The sequence below is a fragment of the Carassius gibelio genome, chromosome B13 (genome assembly GCF_023724105.1).
Source record: "Carassius gibelio isolate Cgi1373 ecotype wild population from Czech Republic chromosome B13, carGib1.2-hapl.c, whole genome shotgun sequence".
Taxonomy (NCBI): domain Eukaryota; kingdom Metazoa; phylum Chordata; class Actinopteri; order Cypriniformes; family Cyprinidae; genus Carassius; species Carassius gibelio.
In genome coordinates this window covers 28184148-28203965 of record NC_068408.1, presented here as the reverse complement: position 1 = coordinate 28203965, position 19818 = coordinate 28184148, and the positions used below count along the sequence as shown (strand labels likewise).

General features: G+C 40.0%; 1 protein-coding gene and 1 long non-coding RNA gene across 2 annotated transcripts in view; both read right to left on the bottom strand.

The window, feature by feature from the left end:
* plpp4 (phospholipid phosphatase 4) overlaps positions 1-19818 on the bottom strand; it is a 216857-nt gene that overhangs the window by 91919 nt on the left and 105120 nt on the right. The window contains exon 3 of the mRNA XM_052572136.1: positions 35-125. Coding sequence (XP_052428096.1) covers positions 35-125 — 91 coding nt within the window. The remainder of the gene's footprint in view (positions 1-34; positions 126-19818) is intronic.
* Positions 8748-16744, bottom strand: LOC127969976 (uncharacterized). Its single transcript, XR_008156452.1, has 3 exons — positions 16730-16744; positions 9302-9357; positions 8748-8891 (listed from the first exon to the last, which is right to left on the bottom strand). It is a non-coding gene; the product is annotated as an uncharacterized LOC127969976 (long non-coding RNA).

Below are 19818 nucleotides of genomic sequence, written 5' to 3'. Positions count from 1 at the left end.
ACTATTTTCTGACCACCATGATTTGGGCACTCACCTAAACAAGCCTCTTTAATTTCTGTCTTGTCTGTCCTCTGTATTATCTTCACCACAAATATCACAGCCAGCGGGGTGAGGAATGAAATTGCCTGTAAAGAAAAAAGAACACAAAATCTCTGCTGCATCCTATTTCACAATCACAATTAGCATACAATTTATAATTGTCGGTATGGTTCTGTTCTGTGCAAGATCTCCCTGTGCATCCATGCAGCCCCCATGGATGAGAACAGGAAGAGCAGCAATAACCCCAGGTAAACAGAACAGAACCAACATAAATGTATTGCAGATACTGTTAAAGTTCAATAATTTTATGTACACATTTTAGAATTAATCTGATTCAATGGAGAATCAGAAAGCTGAATCCTGACTCACAGAAGAGGAGTTGGGGATGGAGGAGGGTAATTAGCTATTGAGCAATGCAAAAACTGCTGATAATACTGAGGGACCTTATGTATGAATGCTTAGATAGGTGTCGTATTCCCGTAGGTAGATAGGAATGCGAGCCTGAATAACGTGACCTGCCAGAACTAATACTACACTTGATGATTATTGTGACGAGTGGGGCAGGGCCGAGATCTGTGGGAACGGAGCGAGGTTGGTGGAGTGATTTGGAAATGAGCGGCACCTGCTCCACTCACCAGTCTCGAGAACCACAGAAAAGATTGGAAGGATACAAAAGAGGAACGATGACAGTGAAGGACGACAGAGGACCAGGCCTGGGCTTTATTCTGTGTTTGCATTTTGTTTGTGCATGGCAGTTGTCCGCGAGGGGCTGTTAAGCTGTTTTGTGTTTATTTTGTAATTAAAGTTTTATATGAATGTCCGCCGGTTCCCGCCTCCTTCTTCCTGAGATTATGAAGTTTGTATCCTTCCTATCTCCTCCGTGGGACTCGATACCGGTGAGTGGAGCAGGGGTCGTTCATTTCCAAATCACAATTTTGATCTTAAAAAAAGGCTGATAGGCCTTACAAAAGCAAGGGCTTTTTCTGCCACTTCATAATGTGTATATGCAGTGTATATGCACATATATGCTGCATATATGCACATATATGATAATTTATACTGCATATATGTGCATATATGCTGCATATATGCCGTATATAAGGCATATATGCCGTATATAGGGCATATATGCTGCATATATGCGCATATATACTGCATATATGCTGCATATATGCCACATATAGACAAAATTGAGGTGCATATATGTCCATATACAGGAAATGTAGGTCTCCTGTATTGCTTCTTCATATCCACATATAAGCCCTATACATACAAGATATGTATTTTATATAGCTAATGGTACATATATGTACTGTACTGTACCTATATAGGTGTATGTATGCACATATATATGTGTACATATATGTACACATGTGTAAATATATGTGTGCATATATGTACAGATATGAGTACATATATGTACACATGTATATGTGCATACATATAACCTATATATATATATGTGTGTGTGTGTGTGTGTGTGTGTGTACATATATATGTGTGCATAAATGTACATATATGTATATATAATATAGGAAAACTGCCAATTTTATTTGTCACATATATTCAAAACCTATATCAAAACCTATATTGAAACATATATGTTTATATAGGTTTTTTACATGTAGGAAGCCACACCTCCTCCAAAACACACGAATGTGCTCAGGCAAACCAGAGACTAATCTGTAACATGATGGAGAGACATTTGTGGAGCATTGAGTGCAACGCTGTCAGATTACTTTGTTAATCTTGATCAAGTAATTTAAAAAAAGATCATAGCAGTACACGTCATCAGAGGCCCACAGTTCCGACAAAGCACACTTAACTACCCATCACATACTTAGCTCACACACACTTTCACAAATCTTTCACGCAGCTACTACCAAGAGATTGCAAAGATCACTGGCTCCCTAAAGTCACACGCTGATAACCTCACTCAAACTGAGCGATGAGCAAGAAGGTCTCCTCCATGAGAAGCTGACTCGCGCAAAACAACGCATCAACCAGTTAGAACTGGAAACACGGGCCAACAGGACGGGTCCGATGAGGTGGAGCCAGGCGCCAAAGAGTAAACCGAAAGGCTTCAAGAAACATTGACAACCACCAGCCGAGAATTAGAACACGCTAAGGCTGCCCAAGATGATCTAGCCAACAAGTTACAGTATGCAGAGCAGCTACTGAAAAAAGCCAAAGCTGAATTCAGAGACAAGAACAGCCAAATAAAGGCCCTTGAAAACCATCTTGAAACGTCATGAAATCAGATCAGCGGCTTGACTCAACAGCTCGACTATGTAAAAGAAGAATCCGACTCAATCAGAGAGAAACTCTAGCATTTTTATGAGCTGCACCCTGAGCCAACTAGGACAAGGCGTCCTCTGGTCTCACCCCTGCCCAACAGAGCTGCGTCCCCTATCCTGGGATTGCCACATCAAGGAGAAAGTGAAAAATCACCACCAAAGCCCTATTCAGCTGTTATGGAGGAGCGCTACCATGCTGACAAGAGAAGGAGACCTCTCCGAACTGACTATGAACCTGTACATGGCCTGGAACTCAAAGACCTTGACAAACTGGCCAGGAAAATCAACAAATTCACCCCAAATGTGGCAAGAAGTCAAGATGTCCAGGCCTACCTGCGATATATATCGACTTCTACTTGGAAATGAGATCCAATGTGACAGACAGAGACAGACTCTATTTGCTTCGAACACCATCCAGTCCTGAGGTGGGAAGTTTTTTGGATAGACAGCCTATACTGTACATACAAAGTCAGACGTCCACCTCCTCTGAGAAGCCCTAATTAAAATATTTGCAGACCCAGAGGTAGACCAAGGACTGATGGCCGCCCTAGAAACCAAACAAGGCCGGCATAAGACACCCCAAGCTATTTTCAACAGACTCAGATGAGCATACTTTGGTGCACGCAATGAACCCGACATGGAGGAGGACTTAAACTTCAAAACCCTATTCGTGAGAAACCTCCACCCTGTAGTAAGCCACCACCTAGGCGTCATGGCCTGCCCTCGCACAATGACTAGATTAGATTAGATTGTTTATTAAGCCACATGACAATTCCGGTGGAATTTGTTTTCGGTACAGTATGTTTAAGCTCTACATCATCATACATTACAAACAACAAATAGACAATACACTTCACAACATGTAACAATACAATATACAGTGGGTACATGACCATGCGTAGTGTATGAGAGGAAAAACTAAACTAAAGAGAGGAGTTCAGAGTCCTGAGGCTATGGGGAAAAAGCTGTTTTTGAAGCGTTTGGTCTTGGTAGAGAGTGACCTGTAGCACCTCCCCGAGGGAAGGAGCTGAAAAAGTTGGTTCGCTGGATGTGAGGGGTCAGAGAGGATTTTCTTTGCCCGCTTTACAGTCCGATATGTATAGAGGGAATTGACTGAAGGCAGTGGTTTTCCCTATGATATTGAATGCTTTGTTGACAGTCTGCTGTAGTTTTTTCTTTGTTTGGCTGTCTGTGCTACCATACCATACTGTTATTGATGATGTAATGATGGACTCGATGATAGCGGAATAGAACAGAACAAGGAGCTGATGTCTGATCCGGTATCTTTCAAGCTGTCTGAGGAAGTAAAGTCTTTGTTGAGCCTTTGCAATGATTTGATTAGTGTTTTGTGTCCACTTGAGGTTATTGTTAATGTGGGTTCCTAGGAATTTAAAGGAGTCAATGATGGTGATTGAATTGCCATTTATTGTATGGGTGTTTTAAGAAATAGCCTACGTCTAAAGTCAACAATGAGTTCCTGGGTTTTGGCTGTGTTGAGCTGGAGGTCATTGTTCGAACACCAATTTACAGCTTGGTCCACCACCATTATTTTCACTTTAGTGTCCATGGATCTAAAGTATGATGAATAAAGGTAAAAGAGCCAAGGGGAGAGAACACATTCCTGAGGAGCTCCTGTACTGAGGGTGAGAGGGTCTGAGGTTATGTTATTAACTTTCACACTCTGTGATCTATTCAACAGGAAGCTCCTTATCCAGTGGCATATGGCTGGTTTAATGTTCATGTCCAAGAGTGTGGTAAAGAGTTTAAATGGGTTAATAGTGTTAAAAGTGGAACTAAAGTCTATGAACAGGATGCATGTATAGGTGTTTGGTGATTCCAGATGTTGCAAGGTATGGTGGAGTGCTATGCTGATTGCATCCTCAATGGACCAGTTGGCTTGGTAGGCGAATTGATATGAGTCCATCTTCAAGGAAGTGCAGGATTTCAGGTATGCCAGAATAATCCATTCAAATGTTTTCATTACCACAGATGTTAGGGCAACTGGTCTGAAGTCATTGAGGCAGGTGATCTTTGAGGACTTTGGCACAGGAATAGTGATGGAGCATTTAAAGCATTGTGGGACTGTACATTGGCTTAATGAGATGTTAAAAATGGTGGAAAAAACAGGCGCCAATTGAGCTGCACAATGGCTAAGCAAAGCAGGACTGATCCCATCCGGCCCTGCTTCTTTCCTGATCTTAAGTCTCTTAAATGTAGTTCGATCACTGATCGAAAGTGGGAATATGTAGGATTATCCTTGAACAGTCCATTTCAGTAAAGCAACCAACACCGCATTCCACAGTTCGGAATGATTCCCCTTCCCCTTCCATTAGTGCGTCATAAAACACAGTCATGGTGCCAAGATGGCTAAAGGAGATGTCATCCCCCCTTTCCCTTTTTGTGCCAGTCTAATCTCATACCAGCGATGCCAGGACAGCAGGAAAAGATTTATCTTTGTTCCCCAAACTTAAGACCAAATGGACAAAAAAAACCCTGTGGTGACCCCAATGCATAAATCCCCAGCCTTATCAGGAAAGGAAGGATGGTAAGGCATTCCTATGGCCCAGGATCACCACAAAACTTAAACCAGAGAACACCTCCAGAGACTTTGTCTCCAAAACCAATAGACTGAAATTTAACCCACTTGTGGTTTAATACAAACAACGGTCTCAAAATTGCTTCCAAGAAGCTGAATTTATTACCAGTATTTACTTCACATATATCTTAAGTATCATGCATGTTTTATATAACCTGTGGAATTATTTCTGTGTGTTTAAATTTCATTAAAGCCTTTTCGGGTTTTTTTTTTTAGCTCAGTTATAGGAACTAATCACCAGAAGTTGCCTCATACATGTTTATTCTCTGTATTATGCATGCTTTATATTACTCAAGTTAATTTTGTGTGTTAAACACTTATCACGGCTAAATCCTTATTTACTTCCACCTCAACTATAGGAGGTATATGTATTTTAGTACCTACTTGGGTTGATTTCTAGAATTTTGATATAAAGTAGATGTGTGTAGAATATACACCTTATTTAAACTATTAAGTTTGCTTATTAAAATTTTTAAACTAAACTCTCAGAAGTTTGGACACATGAGATCATGTGGACATAATGCTAATTACATGCTAGAACCGGAGAACGGGGCGTAGGTCCCGTTATATATATCTGATTGGCTGTCGCACTAAGACTTTGGCTCTTGCCAATGCTTTGTGCTGGCCTTTCCATCGTCCAGCGTGTACTCTTCAAACCACCAAGAGCTCACTCACTCAGCTCACTCTTCCGTAAGATCCTTTGTTGAACTTCGTTAAAGAAAAACCCTCTCATAGTCACTACAGATTAAGAGGAATCTCCATTGCATAGCAACCCACAATCCAGGAAGTCTCGCGAATGAAGCTCCACCTGTCAAAGCCAACCAACCACTCACCATCGATTGCTGTCCCTCAGAACGCGTCATCGACTGACTGCCAGCCAATCAGCGCCAGAGATTCCCTCTCCAGCAACTTCCAGCAACACGTGCCCACAGGAGCATCCAAATGCAAATTTTATGCAAAAAAAAAAAAAAAAGTTTTTTTCCTAAAACCTTCAGTTTTGACATCTTAATTTCAAAAGGCTATATCTTAAAATTTATAAAAGAGAGACTTTCTGTCAATTATAAAAATATTAAGGATGACCCAATGTTTATGTAGGGATTTAATTTTCCCATCTAATTTGCATATTATGACGACATATGGGGGTGGCCATCTTGAATTATAGAATTTTCATGAAAAGTCACATGTTCAAATAATAAAATGCAGCACTTCTTTCCCCCAAAAAATGTCCCTCACCTTCTGTGTGCTATATTGCACAATACTGAATGCTCGGGAAAATAGTAAGTAGTAAGCAAACTGTGTAAATCATTACTAATAAATGGTAGAAACAAACCGAATGCATGTAGCGGCTGGGATTTTCAAATTATTACATGTAGCAGGCACTCTGATTCCATGTATGGGGCACATATATATTATTCATATGGCACACAAACACAAGTAGACAAGACCTGTTTAGTTCAAAAGCTATGCCCGGTGTCACATAGCCTCTGCTTCTGCTATGAGCTGCGCGTCCAGATCTGCCTTGCGCACGCGCTGAGTGTGCACAGCTCGGACTACTGTCAGTGTCAATGCGACTCCCCACCTTGCCTCCTAACTGTCCAATGAATACTTCGACCTCGTCTAACATACCCAGTGGCATTAGACAAAGTCTCCACTACAATACTGTCACCGCGATTGCGGAGAGGTGCAGTCAGAAGACAAATATACATGTCTAGCGCGGTAAAAATCTCCCGCCTCGTCCCTGCAACAATAACACGCCTGCTAATTTCGCGATGAACACTCTGACCCCAGCAAACATTGTTCACACCTCTGACATTTGGCAAAGGACCATTTACACTGGGCAAAGGATGCACCGTTTTTGCTTGGTGTAGGGCTATACTTTCACTTTCAGTATCACCGTCATCTTCTGAATGCAAATATAGTCACCTTCAGAATCAGTGCCTGCGAATAAAAGTTCCAACACCTCATTGCGGCTTTATTGAAGCTTTATTGATGCCATTAGATAATAATAATAATGATAATAATAATAATAATAATCTAATGCCAATACTCGCTGACGTTGACAATATTGGTCAGATAAAATGGCTCACTCTCACACTAGCTCCGTTTTTTTTTCCGCACTGATTCAATGCGCCCTAGCTCGAAGATTTTGTATAGGAGCATGACGTTTTTTGAAATGAAATGAAATGAAATGAAATTTGACACCCTATTTGACAAAATCGGCCGTTTTAATCAGTGCCGCATCTTGTCGAGTAAACTCGACCTTGGCGCCAAGAGGGTTAAGAAAACAAACTAAGATTAAAGTGCTAGTAGATTGATTCTCTCAGGTTGCGGTCAAGAAATAGTGTCCAACGCTAGACACTTGGGACTCCATTCACCCTCCGTTAATAACATCACTTTTCTCTGTCACTGTTTGAATGAATGTTTGTATGTTTTCGTTAGTTTAGTTTGTGTGTATTAGAGTAGAGGTATTAATCTGACATATGTAAAAAAATAAATGGAGAAGGAGAATAAGGAGATGAGAAAAAAATAAAGAAAAAAAGGAGCTGCTGTTTTCTCACGCTGGGAGATCACCCCCTGCCGCGATACCTGAGGGGGCCGCTGTTCTATCGAGGGACAAATTTCCCCTCAGAAGAAAGGGAATGTTGCTGAGAACACCCTTTGCTGCTATAGCTGCAGGGGACTGCTGTTCATCCTTCAGCAGAGGATGAACACCCCTGCTACTTAAATGGAGATGGAGTAGACAAAGTTGAATGAGAAGGAGATTTGAGGGAAAAAAATATTAAGGAAAAGGGGCTGCTGTGAGATCACCTCTTGCAGCGATACCTGAGGGGGCCGCTGTTATCCTCATTCGTTATCCTCATTTCTTCAGGCCGTAATACCTCTCATTATTTTTGGGGGGTTAATGTTAAAGCTCTTGTATGTTCAATTATTCTGAGATCAAGAACCCCCATAAGGAACCATACCGTCAAAGATAAATTGTGTTCAATAAACTCAAGTAAACTTGCCAAAGTGGTTCCTGCCTGAAATCGAGAGTAGCGTTAGTTCAGTCAGGCCACAGAGGCAAGGCTGTGAACAGCTCATGCGGTCAGCTGTCAAATCGATCTAATCACTACCACTCTCCTATTAGACACGAGACATATATATACGTTGCACTACTGGTCGGTATGTTCAACGGCTCGCAACCCTCCCTCCCCATTATAAGCATGAGCACATTACTGCGCACCTTCTGGCTGTCGTCTTCTTTGTTTCAGATCACTAAGGCTTCCAAAAATATTAGGTGGTATGGACCTCACTGCGGAGAGACACTGTAAGGGAAACAGATCAATTTAGCTCAAAGGGAATAATTTAATAATTTAAAGGGAATTTGAACAGAATCACTGTTTCACGGCTGATCACTGAGACCCCCTGCGATTCACTGAACGAGCCGTTTGACATAAAATCTGTGCTGGATATTAATATCCAAACTATAGTGAAAACACTATCAATTAGCACAGTAACAAGATCGATAGTTTAAGACATTAACTTGTAAGCACAAAACACAAGATACTTCTCTTTTCAATATGAATAAGGCTTTATTAGATAAATCTAAGACATATAAACTAATCTAACACATAAACGCACGCACTCACACATTCACACAAGTTGTAGGAAGATCGAAAGTTAGGGAAAGATGAGTTTAAGAGATTGGAAATAGGGAATCCCAAGTTTACAGCAATATGTTAAATTGCATAGACATAAACAACCATCAATCACGTAATTAGCCCTCGCATTGAGTTCCTCAATGAGGTTAAAATTATATTAGATACACCAGTAAAGGTCACAGTCTAGAAGTTACTTGCATCTCCTGTGAAAAGGGAGTCCCCTAGTTGTCGTTGAAAGGGGTTTCCCGATGTCGCTGATTGGCTGGAAGTTCAGTAGTCGCTGAAGTGACGTCTTGGGAAGCCCTGGTTGGGCGTTGGCTGAAAACGGAGTTGTGTGCGGGTTGAAATTGAAACTCGACGTTACAAAACTTAACTCAGAACACGAAACTCTCAAACGGAAAAGAAAAGAAGTAAAGTTTGACGAGACTAAGTTGTGTTTCTTTTCATCGTGGCTAAGTAGCAGTAGGCATGCAGGCTGAAGCACGCCGGAACCGCGCTCAAAGAACAGTGATGACAAACAGCATGGCTAAAAGCTAAAGGCTAAGAAGCAAAGCTAAAAGCATACTAAAAGCAGGCATGACTGATAGCAGAAGCATTGCTAGAGATTAAAAGCAAGATTTTACGGTGTCCTAAGTATTTAAACTGGCCTTTTGGCCACACCTCAAATGTTGTCTTGACCAATCAGATATTGTCTTGGCTCGAGTGTATCATAAATCATGTTATCTTACCAAGCATTTGGTCCAAATTTTTCCGCTCTTGCAGGGTCTAATTTTGGACATGATTCCTGTAACAAGAATATGATATATTTGACAAATAAATGGTTGTCAGGACTATTTCAAGCAAGCAGATTCGATTACATCGATACTAGACATAAATATGTATCCTTAAGCTATCCCATAGTTATCAAAAGACATACACAATAAGTGATTATAACATGATAGTCAAATGTGTAGGTTACATATAAATGAATATGGAGTTAAGCGATGGACTGATATTCATTTAGAAGTCATTTTGGAGTTCATTTTGGTCCATATATATGTAGAAAACACAGTTTCTTTGCCATTCTCTTGACAAAGATTTCTGTGGAGACCAGAGGTTCAAAGGCCCTTCCCCCTTAGGAATTTCAGTCTGGTTCTGCTAGGTGGGGGAAGTCAAAAGATCTTGTGTAGTACTCTCATGGGTTTACACATGATGTCCGGCGTTGCTTATCAATTACGAACAACAAATTTGACAAATCTTTTCTCCGAATTGAAATGGTCAATAATTGTTCTAGTGGTGTTAAGCCCTTTACGTGCAAACATCGCCGACGGCCCCAGTTTATTATTGTTTCACTTTCACAGCACGTTAAACATCCCTGTCTTACTTCATCTGGACAAACTGTGCATCAATTGAAAGTTTAAAGACTCTAGCTTCGATATTTGACCAATATTTTGATAAAACATTGTTGCAGTGACAGATATTTAGTGATTTATGTCAGGAGTGCGAAATAATAAATCCGTATTATGCCATATTTTGAATAGAAATTCACCACTCACTCATATTCAGTCACGTCAGCAGCGGTTTATTTGTGTTCACATAGACATGAACAGCGTCAATAAGGATTTATAGACCAAAGATGCATATCTGCGGAGATATATGGATATATTTACTGATGTTTACTTCATATTTCTTCAGACACAATCGTCATTTCTATTCATTTTCCATGGATTTACGCGATCTGATGATAAACAGCCTCTCCCAGCGATCTGTGTGTGTGTGCAGTGGTCACAGCTCATGCTGTGTTGGGACTCAGACTCCGATTGGGCCTTCCCAACGTCAATCTTAGAGTGTCATATTTGGACACCGCCACATCGTGTCACATGCTTCCTGCACACTTCCTGGTAGTTATCTGGCCAAAACAACACCGAAACATCTCTGTACACAAGAAATATCCGAATAATAAACCCGCGATTACGATAGTAAAGCTTGGTATGAGAATTTCTTGAGATCTGGGGCGTTTTTATAAAAAAAATCGAAAATGTACATCGGAAATGCTAACTTGTGCAGCGATGAAAAAGGCTACAAATAACATATTTTTACAACAGTAAACGACCAAATTACACCCCTGATCGCTAAAGGAAGTTATTATAAACACTCGATCGGGGTTTAAAGTGAGTTTTGAGTAAAAGTGTACTAATAATTTCATAAATTGTCTGATGTAGCTTGATGCTAACGTTAGCTCCGATGCTACGAATAGCAGGTGCTTTTCTTCATAATGCATTTTTGTCTCAATAATTCACGTAAGGTCGTAAGAAAATGTTTTGTTGTATTTTTATAGTAAGACTTTTGATAAATAAGGACTAAATGCAAAGAGAGACTGAAGTGAGATCGTTGCTTTGTAAAGCCTGAAAAACCACAATCAAGGCTAATAAAGGTGGAATAAAAACAAAAGAATAATGATAAAAGAATAATGCGGATAATGTGTCATACCTGGCGGTGGTGTGAAAGACTCGTTTGGTGAGAACAATGGAATAATGAATCGGGCAGTTTTCACAGCCAAACACACACAAAATACACAGGAGAGTTTACATGTGAGATCTTACAGAGATGATAAGGGCCATAAATCAATCTGATTAGCCTTCTCTAAAAACATACATGACATGGCCTTAGAAAATATTTAATAAAATTCACAGTTTAACAGATTCGATTATGAATTTTTTAGTTTAGTTTTTAGTTTTGGAAGACTTGTGGCCTTAGCTACACTGTGTTTTCAAACTCATTTCCTACATCAACATTTTTTTAAATACATTTAAAACATATGTTTTTAATATTTTTATTTTTGTTTTTATGTTTGAGCTTATATATCTCTATTATCATAACAGTCTGAGTGATTCTGATTCCTGAACAGTAAACTTTAAAGTGTCAGCTTTGTGAACAAAGGTTCATTATGTATCTAGTGAGAAAGAATCATGAACAGAAACCTTTTTATTTTGGGTATGTAATTTCGGTCTCCATGCCAAAAAAGGGGCGTTACTAGTAAGGGGTTAATGTTGAAAGCTGTTCTGTGAAAGTGTTGGTTGGTTGGTTATCTTGCTTGGGACTTGTGGCACAGAATGTTTTATGACTTCCAGTTGCCTTACTGAGGAATTCAGCTCGTGTTCCAGCCACAGCCCTGATCGACTCTTTGATTTGTCTGGTTCGAGTAATTTCTGCTACATATCCCCCTTTCGATCGGCGAGGTGTTTAGCTGAAGTCATCGTCAATCGCTGGAGAAACAAAGGCAGAAGAAGCAGACAAACACAGCAAACAACAAGACAACACCTCCATGACAGTTACCGTACTGGTGCAGGCATCAGGTTATTTAGGTACACATGGTTAAGTTCAATTAGTCAATGTAGTTTAGGACATTGAGGATAGTTTAGATCGTTTTGGAACAGTCGTTTTATTTTGATTCAACAATCAAATTTGTGGTTAACTGTGTTTGGTTCTTCTAGGTTGTCTTACTTTACACGTTTACCGTTACTTTTCTAGTAATCTCATTTTCAATTAAATTAATTGACCTATCATGCATGGAGCTCTCTGGCTTCCATTCAGTTTAGAGTGGCTGGTGGATATTAGGTGTTGCGAGTGACTTCCCCCACCTAGCAGAACCAGACTGAAGACTGAAATTCCTAAGGGGGAAGGGCCTTTGAACCTCTGGTTTCCACAGAAATCTTTGTCAAGAGAATGGCAAAGAAATGACGTGCGAGTTTAGGGGCATTCAGGACGAGGGTGTCGGGGTGCTGGCTAACAGGTTATGGGGCGTTCAGGATGCCCGCTTTGGGGTGCTGGCTAACAGGTTAAGACATCTGAATCGGGCCCTGATGAAGCACTATTCAGAATTATCACTTTGAAGCAGATCCTAGTCCAAAAATGCCCAGAGGACTGGTTCTTTTCTCTGGATTTGAAAGACACTTACTTTCAAATCCAGATAGCCCACCATTACAGGTTCTTCTTGAGATTCGCTTTTGAGGGAGTGGCATATAAATACACGGCCATTCTGTTTGGGCTGTCCCTGGCTCCCTGCACTTTTATGAAGTGCTAAGATGCGGCTCTCTCCCTTCTTAGACAGATGGGAGTTTGCATACAGAATTACCTCAACGACTAGCTCACTTTAGTCCAGTCAGAGGTGGAGCTGGTGGCTCACAAATCCCTCCTCCTCAACCACCTTTATTTTTCCAAGAGCTTATTGTCTCCCAGCCAACGTACAACATTCCTGGGGACAATTATCGACTCGACCCTTATGAGGGCCATAGTCTCTCATAGTTCTGGCTAAAACCTCACATCCTGCCCCATGCAGTGCAACCCTGGCCCCTTTGACGATCTCTGGCTGGTACGAGCAGAAGGCAGTGGTGGGGATAGTTTGCAGGTGGAAAGTCATCTTCACAGATGCTTCCAAGATGGGCTGGGGAGCCCTGTGAGAAGGCCATCCGACTTTTGGCGTCTGGATGAGTGGAGAAAGCAAGCTCCATATTAACCGCCTGGAAATGCTATCTGTATGTCGAGCTCTCTACGCTTTCTTACCACTTCTGGCAGGGAACCACATCCTAGTTCAGTCGATCAACATGACAGTGGTGTCCTTAATAAATTGCCAAGGCAGGCTATCCTCAAAACCTCTATTCACTCGAGTGAAAAGCATCCTAGAGTGGGCTCAGCACTAGTGTTGCTTTTGTCAACAAAAATTATGACTAAATATCATCATCAATGAACATTTGTCACATGACAAAATGAGATGAGATGCAACGTAAATATGGGTCATGTGACGATGACTATAATTAAATGTATAATGCAATATTGTTGACGAATTAAAACGAGACTAAATGTGTTTTACAAAATAAAAACTATGCTGAAATGTCTCTTCCTTTTCGTTGATCAAAACAAGATGCAACCGACGTCAGTTCCTCAAGCCCCACTCATGGCATTATTTAGAAGAGGACAACAAACAAAGTTAAGCGAGATTTATACTTTCGCCTGGCTCCACTTCGTGAGCGCACCTTTCCAAGTGGAGGCTTTTATACTTGTCACGCTCTGCGTTATACTATTCTTTTTAACAACAGGAGAGCGACAAGGAGTAATTGTCCTCTAAAACTGCCGGGATTCACCGGTGAGAAGTAATTTGCCAGTATGTCCAGTACAACTCTTGTGATGAATGAGTTGATGAATTATTTATTTCTTTATGTACGAACTTAAAAATGATTGGCTGTATTTCACATCAAACACAAGACAACTTTAATTACATAGTGTATAATTAATATTTAAATGAATCCTTAGTCTATTGTATACAATACAAATAAAATATACTTCAAATGTGGAAATGTGGAAGAAGCCTTGGACAAACTATGCAATTTATTTATTTTTTCGTCAAAAAGCACCTGATGGAGTTTAAACTTCACATTAAACTGCTTCTGTTTCACACAGACATGCATGTTCAGCTGAACTTGTGCATGTTCGGATGCAGAGCTATGCGGAAAGTTACAAAAAAGGGACCGATGGCCAGCCAATTGGGGTTCGTCTTTGGGAGATTTTTTTTTCATTCTTTTTATTTATTTAATTTATATTTATGTGTATGTACTTCTTACATGTTTGGTTGGTAATATAAATATGGTCAATTCAAATCAGAGTCTTTCATGCCTGGAATAAATTTATTAAGTTTATAAGGCAACAATAATATAAGAAAGAAAGAAAAGTCATGACATTTGCCAGTATGGTTGCCCATACTCAGAATTAGTGCACACACATAGCAGTGTGAAGTGAACACACCATGAACACACACCCGCAGTGGGCAGCTATATATTCAGCGCTCGGGGAGCAACTGGGGGTTCAGTGCCTTGCTCAAGGGCACTTCAGCCATGGGTATTGAGGGTGGAAGAGAGCACTGTTCATTCACTTCCTCCCACCTACAACTCCAGCCAGCACCGAGACTCGAACTGCTGACCTTCGGGTAACTAGTCCAAGTCCCTAACCATTATTTATAATAAGATAACCTTGTTTGAAATGGGTTTGGCTAAAATTACATTTTGGTTTTGTCTATACTTCTAGGTACTTGTAATATATTGACTTTAAATAATAAAGTTAAATAATAGATTTGCATTTCTAAAAAGAGACTAAAATACCATTGACTAAAACTAGACTAAATGTCATCAGTTTTCATTGACTAAAATTAGACTAAAATATCATTAGTTTTCGTTGACTAAAATTTGACTAAAATATCATTTGTTTTTGTCGGCTAACACTAGACTAAAATGTAATCAGTTTTCATTGACTAAAAAACTAAAAAAGGAGTATGAGTATGAACATGACTAAAACTAATAAAAACTAAAATGACAGCTTCACACAATGACTAAAACTAAAATTAAAACAGGCTGCCAAAAATAACACTACTCAGCCCCACCTGCTCTCGTTGAGGGCAGCGCATGTGCAGGATGTTCTGAACACAGGGGCACACATGATTTCCTGGAGCAACCTCCCTTCAGAAGAATTTGGGATGTCTTTGGAAGGGCAGAGTTCGACCTCCTCGCTTGAAGACAATTCTCATTGCCCAATCTATTTTTCAAAAGTCAAGGATGCTCTGGCCCACAACTGGCCCACACCAATCCCGTTGAAACGGGACCTCCTATCTCAAGTGAATGGAACGATAGGGCACCCGAGACCCGAGCTATGGCCTCTTCATGTGTGGCCTCTTGACTGGAGTCGGCAGACCTCCCAGAGAATGTCATGAATACCATATTGCAAATGGTTGGTTTTCACCCCCTGGTGCCCAACTCGGGTGAAGACCCGTTCACTTGTGACATATCTCAGATTGTGTCCTTCCTCCAAGACTTAATGGATATGGCCGTACTCCCTCTACCCTTAAAATCTATGTCACGGCTATTGCAGCCTCTCATGCTCACATAACTGGGCAGTCTGTGGGCAAGAACAGCTTGGTTGTTCATTTTCTGAAGGGGTTTATATGGCTGAACCCTCTTCGCCCCTTCACGATCCTTACATGGGACCTATCTACTGTTCTTAGGGGCCTCAAAGAGCCGCCCTTCGAACCATTTTCTGACTGCTGACTTATGTTCTCTGTCACTTAAAACTGCTCTGCTAGTGACACTAGCATCTAATGGGAGTTAAGCGAGAAGGAGACTTACAGGTGCTCTCCAAGAGCCCCTCTTGTCTTGAATTTTGGTCTGGCAACTCCAAGGTCGTCCTGAAGCCAAGGCACGGTTATGTCCTGAAGGTTCTCTTCAATCCGTACAAACCTGTCATCTAGTTTGGAGCATTTTGGAGTCTCTTACTCCTCTGGCTAATCCATCTTTAATCTGACCACTGCATGCGTCCCCACCTTGTGTAACTCATCATATGTTTAATAATTATGGAAGGAGCACTCGGAGGCGGCACTCTCAATCTCCATCTCTGCAGAAGCATAACCTGCCATATCCTCTGTCTGATCCAAAGAAGTGTCAGGGCAAGTTCAGATGTGCAAAAACCTCCAGATCTGGTGAGGGCACAAGACAAAGGGGAGGACTAGCCTGTCAAGCCTCATCCAGTTCAACATATGTTCCTAACAAGTGTGCAGAAGCTATTGTAAGGTCCGCCCACTGGTCCAAGGACGGTAGCCAATGGTACGGTCGAAGGATTCCTGCGTGTCACTGTCTTCCCTTATGCAATGCAACAAATTTAAATTAAATACATCTCTTTATGTGTATTAACTATGTGTTTTCATCTGACTCCAATTATGAAAAAAGGGTTTAACCCCATTTGGTTATTTATAAAGTTGACTACGTGTTTGATTATTCTATTTAACCCTTAGTTTGAATTATACTCGTACATTCGGAAACCTATAACCTTTTTGAGTCTCGCACAAATCAGGATTACGATCTCTTAATCACAATCTCGTCAGTCTTGGTCATTAGACAGAGGCAATTGACTGATACTTTTATAAGCCGCACCATGCTTGCTTATTTCTAAAAGTATGTTATTCAGTCCCCATAGATCTGTACACACTTAATAAACTGCCACACTTAATCAGAATAAATTCAAACATAACAATTTATTAACCAGGCAATAAAACAATAATTCAAATCCAATTCCAAGAATAAAAAATAAATGCATTATATACATCAATTCAGAAAATCAAAGAATATAAAAGTATTTACCTGGCAATGAAAAGGACTACACACAGCAGTTGTGCGGGAGATCTGTCTACAGATTCCTTGAACCCTTTGCCATCCTTCCTTAAATACTCACATAATTTAATCTTGTCAAATGGTGGTGTCTGTCATTATAATTAAGTTTTGGTCCCCTATTCAGGGGGTCACAAGTGGTCAATCAGAATTTGAATGGATCATTGATACTTGTAGAAGAGGACACTTATTTACATATAGGAGGTAGTTTGCATGAAGGACCTGGGGGAGGACACACCTTAAGTGACACACAATATTTCTTGTTCTCTAGAACTTCTTGGGAGTCTGCACTATGTCAAGAGAATGGGACCATTTTACCAGGCATACCAAGACATTTAAAATGATACCAAACATATATAGTCACTTGTTGTATACACTTAGCAATGCATAGATTCAGAGTGAGTTTTAGGTGAGAGAGAAAGGATTGGGAACATGAGTGAGGAGGGAGTGCGGTGGTGAGGTGTGAACTGCTAGGCGTAGTGCATTTCCGATGGCACTGTTACTTATTCAAGGAGGATGTTCAGGAGAGTGTTCAAATGTTAATTATTAAGGAAGTCCTTTGTTGTCTTAGGGAGAAGTCGTCCCTCAGTCCTGACTCCAATCTTACACTAGTGTTTTGTGAAAGAAAGTGACCATAATGTGAAGCACGTGGATAGAAAGTGAATCACAGTCTCACACTTGCTGCCCTCGAAATGCAAGATCAGTGAGCTCTTCCCCTGAACACTCCAATCAATACTTATGCAAATCTTCCTCGGAAATGGGGGAGGATTCTACCTCTCATTCCATCCTGATGATTCAACGGTAGCTGCTTGCATCTCAGCTTGTCTTAACAGACATTTCTTGCTGGATGAAGGACCATCACCTTCAACTCAACCTTGCCAAGACAGAACTGCTTGTGGTTCCAGCAAACCCTTAGTTTCATCAAAATTTCACCATCAAGTTAGGCTCATTTAACATAACTCCTTTATAAAAAGCCAGAATCCTTGGAGTTATGATTGATGATCATATAACTTTCTCAGACCACATTGCTAAAACTGTCTGGTCCTGCAGATTTGCTTTATGCAAGATCAACAAGTTCAAGATGCACAACTCCTTGTTTAAGCTCTTGTTCTGTCCAGGCTGGACCATTGCAATGCTCTCTCTGCAGGTCTTCCAGCCAGTTCTATCAAACATTAACAATTAATCCAGAATGCGGCAGCAAGATTAATGAGAATACACATCAGACCTCTGTTTATCAATTTACACTGGCTACCAATAGCTGCTCGCATAAAATTCTAGACATTGATGTTTGCCTACAAAACCACCACTGGCTCTGCACCCATTTACCTAAATTTATTACATGAAACTTATGTGCCCTCTAGCTTGTGTTCTGCAAGTGAACATGGCTTTGGATTGTGCCATCCAGAAGAAGCACAAAGTCACTTTTACAGACTTTTAAATTAAATGTTCCCTCCTGGTGGAATGACCTGCCCAACTCAATCCAAGGAGCTGTGTCCTTAGCCATCTTCAAGAATGGACTTAAAACCCATCTCTTCCCTATTTATTTGACCCTCTTACTTTGGCACTCACTATTATAATTCTATTCTTAAAAGGGCGCTCTTACTGTAGTCTATATTTCAGCAAATTTTGCTTCACCTAGGTAATAACGTCTGCATTACATAAATAAAGGCTGATCAATCACTGTCGACTTTTGCAGAGACAGTACACCAAAGGTTTGTTTTTGTAATTAAAATGTATAAATGCCAACCCCGCAAACATGGGCAGAGCGCCTTCAGAAGGATGCAGAACTATTCTAAGATCTATTAGAGCTGCTTGGATTAAATTCACCTTTAATTTTCCCTTTATTTGAAATAAAATTATATATTTAAAAAATATTTTTAGTAGTCATTATATGCTGTGACAGATATATCATGTGCATTACAACCTTCTGTTTGAAAAGAGCATTCATGTGCAGTGTATGTGTGTGTGCAGAAAAAAAAAAAAAACGATTACAACATTATAGAACAAACTGAATTAAATTAGCCTATGCACTTTACATATACATCACATTTCTCATCAATATGGTTAACAATAAAGATTAATAATAAGGAAAAGCCACATCACAAATAGCCTACATCGTTAAATCCCATCCTACTCAAAGAAGCACAAATAAAGATATAGGTGAGAACAGAATACAGTGACGTCAACCTTAGTTTTGATAAGCAGTTATTTTATGACCCAGAACGCATTGATGAAACTCATGAATCTATAAAAAACTTAATATTAATACACAAAATAATAATATTGATTCAAGCATTTAACATTTATGAATTAAGTAAAAGTCAGTAATGAACAATACTGCACAAATTATAGCGATCACGAGAAAGGTCTGCGTACAGTAAAGTGGATAGTATACAACACCACATCAGTTATATTCAGGACTATAGTGCCACCTGCTAGCGCAGTTTTGTAACTTCTAAGAGAAAATTAAGTCGTTATAATGAGAAAACAAGAAGGAAAAAAATGATAGTGCATGGCCGTTTAGAACTTCCGTACATGCTTCACAACCGATTGAACAAATTGTTATTGAAACGTAGCATCAATAGTAGCTTTTGATAGGGAATAGAATAAATTATTTGAATGTACAAGTATTACTATTATAAATCTAAAACAGCCAATCCACTTAGTGAGTGAAACATTCCGAGGCAGGATTTCAAGATGCTAAATGTGTTTGGCAGAGGTAAAATGGTGCAGTCTTATTGGTATCTGAAAACATGATAAAATTACCCATGATATCTAATAAAACATTGCAACATGCAGAGGTGTGTGAATGATGAATAGTGTGAAAGTGTGGATTTCACAGATTTTCACTAAAGTATGGTTGAAACATACAGGTATGGAATTTTTTTTTTTTTCAGAATCAGAATGAGCTTTATTGCCAGGTATGTACACATACGAGGAATTTGTTTTCGTGACAGAAGCTCCGCAGTACAACAGAATGACAGCGACAGAACATAAAACACATAATAAAAGAATAAAAAATACAAATAAGTAGATAGTGAATAACAATATACAAATGACAA